General features: G+C 50.2%; 1 protein-coding gene across 1 annotated transcript; it reads right to left on the bottom strand.

Moving 5' to 3' along the window:
* Window positions 1-2,427: 2,427 nt before the first annotated feature.
* Window positions 2,428-2,736, bottom strand: LOC142437577 (late cornified envelope protein 3C-like). Its single transcript, XM_075540687.1, has one exon. It carries the CDS (start codon window positions 2,734-2,736, stop codon window positions 2,428-2,430), a length of 309 nt encoding a protein of 102 aa, XP_075396802.1.
* Window positions 2,737-3,342: the final 606 nt, after the last annotated feature.

Below are 3,342 nucleotides of genomic sequence, written 5' to 3'. Positions count from 1 at the left end.
AACCTCCAGACTGAACTACTACTATCTGTATGAATGGTCAGATATTTTTGTGTTGAGGACTTGATCTTGATAAAGGCTCTGAGGCCTTAAGTCTCATTCTATAGCCCTTGTTAGATGCCACGCTTGAATTCATCAAATATTGATTCTACTTCTCTGGTAGATGATGCTCAGTTTGGAAGAGGGACCATGAACTCCAGTTACTGCAGTTACTCTGTACCCTGCGGTCTTGTTTCTGGACACATGGCATCGCTCTGCTGAGATCTGGAGATCCTGGACCCCTGTCTCCCTTCATGAGCAAAGTCTCACATAACTGAAGCAACTCCATCTTCACAGCCAAGAGTATCCATCCTTCACCTGTTGGTCATGAATAATTTTTTTTGGTCATGCATATTTTCACCATGACTCAAGACAACTTCTGCTCCACAATGGAGGTCAACCCAACGATCCCTCAGAATTTGAGCAACAAGAAATTGTGATGCTTCCAAACCTGGCAGGTGCGGTTCCTCCTGAGAGAAGTGTGTTCATCTTGAGAGAGCATGGGTCATATTGGCCAGAGCATACCTCACATCAAACTACTTTCACGTTCGCGTTATCAATACCAAAGGTTTTAGCAACTCTGAGATAGATCTTGGTGGTTGCTGTAAAGCAAATCAACATCTTGATATCTTCCAAGGACTGAAATAGTTTTGGGATTTGTTTTGTTTGTTTCATTCAATGAACCTGGTAAGTAGTACATAGGTTTATCTCATTATTCGGTGTGCTTTAGCCTCGAGACTGATTTCCCTCCTGTGTAATTTGCATTTAGTTTGGGATCCCTGGTGTTCCTTGGGTTTGTTGTAGAGAACATCTAGATGACATGCTCCTGTACCCTCTCATTTGGAAAATCTGGCACACAGCATGAGATTCATTCCTAGGGAGATAAGTCCACTTAATTGAGAGCTGGGTTCCACATTTTAGATCCCAGTCATGGGACATAAAATTCAAAAGTAAAATTTGTTGAACTTGTGATTCACATGACTGATTCTGAACTACTTGAATTTTTTTTAAGTTCAACAGTCCTATCAGTGCTATGAAATAAAACTCATCATATCTACGGGTCTCTTGTAAAAGTCTCAAAGGAGGGTCATGTGGTGAGGCACCTAATGGGAATTGCACACACGCTCCTCATGAGCTGCTTGGTCTCAGGCCTGGTATAAAGCCACTTGGGTCTTCAGTTTCCCAATTAGTATAATGTCAGTATTAAGAGCATGTGTCTAGCCAATTGTTTTGAGAATAAAATGGATATTCGTGATTTAGAGCATCCTAATGCATGATAAATACTAAAACATTTTTGGTCTCATATTGATTGACAATCTTCGCAACATCTCCTCTTCCCCCCTTTCCTGTATCACCTCATAGCTACACCCTTGGCATTACCAAATTTCCTGGCCTCTCAACTCCTTATTTTCCTTTGCCCAGGAGTTCCTTGCTTTAACTGATCTCACCACCTCCCATTGCTCTCAAGGATTTGTCTTGAGATGAAGTTCTTTGCCCTCCCAGGTGCCATCCTGTCCTTCCTCTCGCTCTCTCTTCTAGCCGAAGTTTCCTGACTCTAGGTCCTATAGACATCTAGGCCAGATTTCTCTCTCTGTACCTGTAACTCTGTCTCTCTGCCTGTGTGGGAGGGGTAGTGGGGGCCTTATCCAATGCTTTGGGGGCTACTCCTTGGCATCCGTGGCATCTTCCCACTGGATGTAGTAGGACTTCCTCTAAGTTGTGAAGACCAAAAATGATCTCTAGATAAATTCTTGCCTAATGTCTCCTGTTGAGAGCCTCATCAACCATGCATGTGTTCTGACCATTGTCTACTCCATAGTTGCTGCTTGTTAGGAAGGTGCCCAGAAGAAGAAAGCAAGTCCTCTCAGCCCCTGGGCATGGCAATATGAGGTGAACACCCATTCTGGGCTTCCTAGGAAGGTCAGTCATTCTGTTGATGGCTACAGACCTCACACCCACATCCCTTTTCCCTTTTTCCTGAAGTCTACCATGGGAAATATCCATGGAAGTCCCATTTCATCAGCCTAGAATGCTTGTTCGGATCTCTGCCCCGATGGCCCGGCACGACTGGTTTTGCTGGGCTGAGGTGAGCAGCACGCATGCACCCATGGGGACGGGCAAAGGGCAATGACACGGAACACACAGGTGATGGGAAAGAGGAGGTTTATTTCAACAAGGTCAGAAAAAAGCCCTGACACACATGCGCAGGTGCAGGGGATGTGGTAAAAGTTAAATCCTGCAAGAGGCTCCTGGGGACAGCGCTGAACCTCCATCCTCCCAGCTGAGCCCGGGGAAAGCAGGCCTGGGAGAGGATGCAGCAGACTGGGGTGCGTCTTGGAACTTTAGGTCTTTGTTCCTTTATACTTGCTTCCCGCATCTGCACTGCCCTGGTCAGCAGCCACCCCCAGAGCTGTGGCCGCAGCCGGAGCCCCCGGCCTGCACAGCGTTGCCATCATCGCTGCAACTGGAGCTCTGGCGCCTGCACCCGTGGGACCTGCGGCGCCTGTGGGGACTCAGGCAGCAGCCCGGTGCTGAGCTAGGCCCATGGCAGCCCCCGGAGGACGAAGCACAGCCAGACAAGCCTGAGAGGGAGCACTGTGCAGGGCTCTTTGGGGGGCACTTGGGTGATGAAGGGCACTTGGGGGTGCACTTGGGTGGGGCCGGGGGCTGGCACTGCTGCTGCTTCTGCTGGCAGGACATCTCGGCAGGAGTTTCACCCTGAGAAGGGAAGAGAGACATGAGCTTGGAGCCTTCAGGCCTGTGGGTTGGGTCAAATCCTTGCCCCCAGGATCAAGCTGCTCCAAGCTGACCTCTGTGGGCGAGAAGTGGGCCCTCTGTGGAAGGGACACCTGCGTGTGGGGGCAGCTCTTCCTCAAGGATGTCAGGTGGGCACCTGGGTGTCCCTGGCAATATGCGCACCCCAAACCAGGAAGAGCCCTGAGACCTGTGGCTTTGTACCTGAGCCCAGAGCTGGCCCTGAGATGTCCTTCCTCCCCATCACCTGGCCCACCACTGCCTCCTAGGGGCCTCCTACTGCTGCTTCCAGTTCCTGCCTGGCCCTGTCTTCCCCAAGCACCACCAGCTGAAGTCCGGCCCCCTCCAGACACTCACCAGAGGCAGAGGAGGCAGGAGAAGGCTGTTCCTGGGGAGGCTGTGGATGAGAAGCTCAGGGCAGGAGCCCTTTTATCCTGTGCTGGGTCCTGATGCACAGCCTGATAATGCTGCTGCTTTCCCAACCAGGGGGAGGGTGCTGAGGTCACTCTCCTGAGATCATTGTCTTCCTAGTTGCTCTCCAAGGTGCCTGAT

This window comes from Tenrec ecaudatus, chromosome 1 (assembly GCF_050624435.1).
Source record: "Tenrec ecaudatus isolate mTenEca1 chromosome 1, mTenEca1.hap1, whole genome shotgun sequence".
NCBI classification, from domain to species: Eukaryota; Metazoa; Chordata; class Mammalia; order Afrosoricida; family Tenrecidae; genus Tenrec; species Tenrec ecaudatus.
The sequence above is the reverse complement of the archived record's forward strand: the minus strand, read 5'-3'. Positions and strand labels throughout refer to the sequence as shown.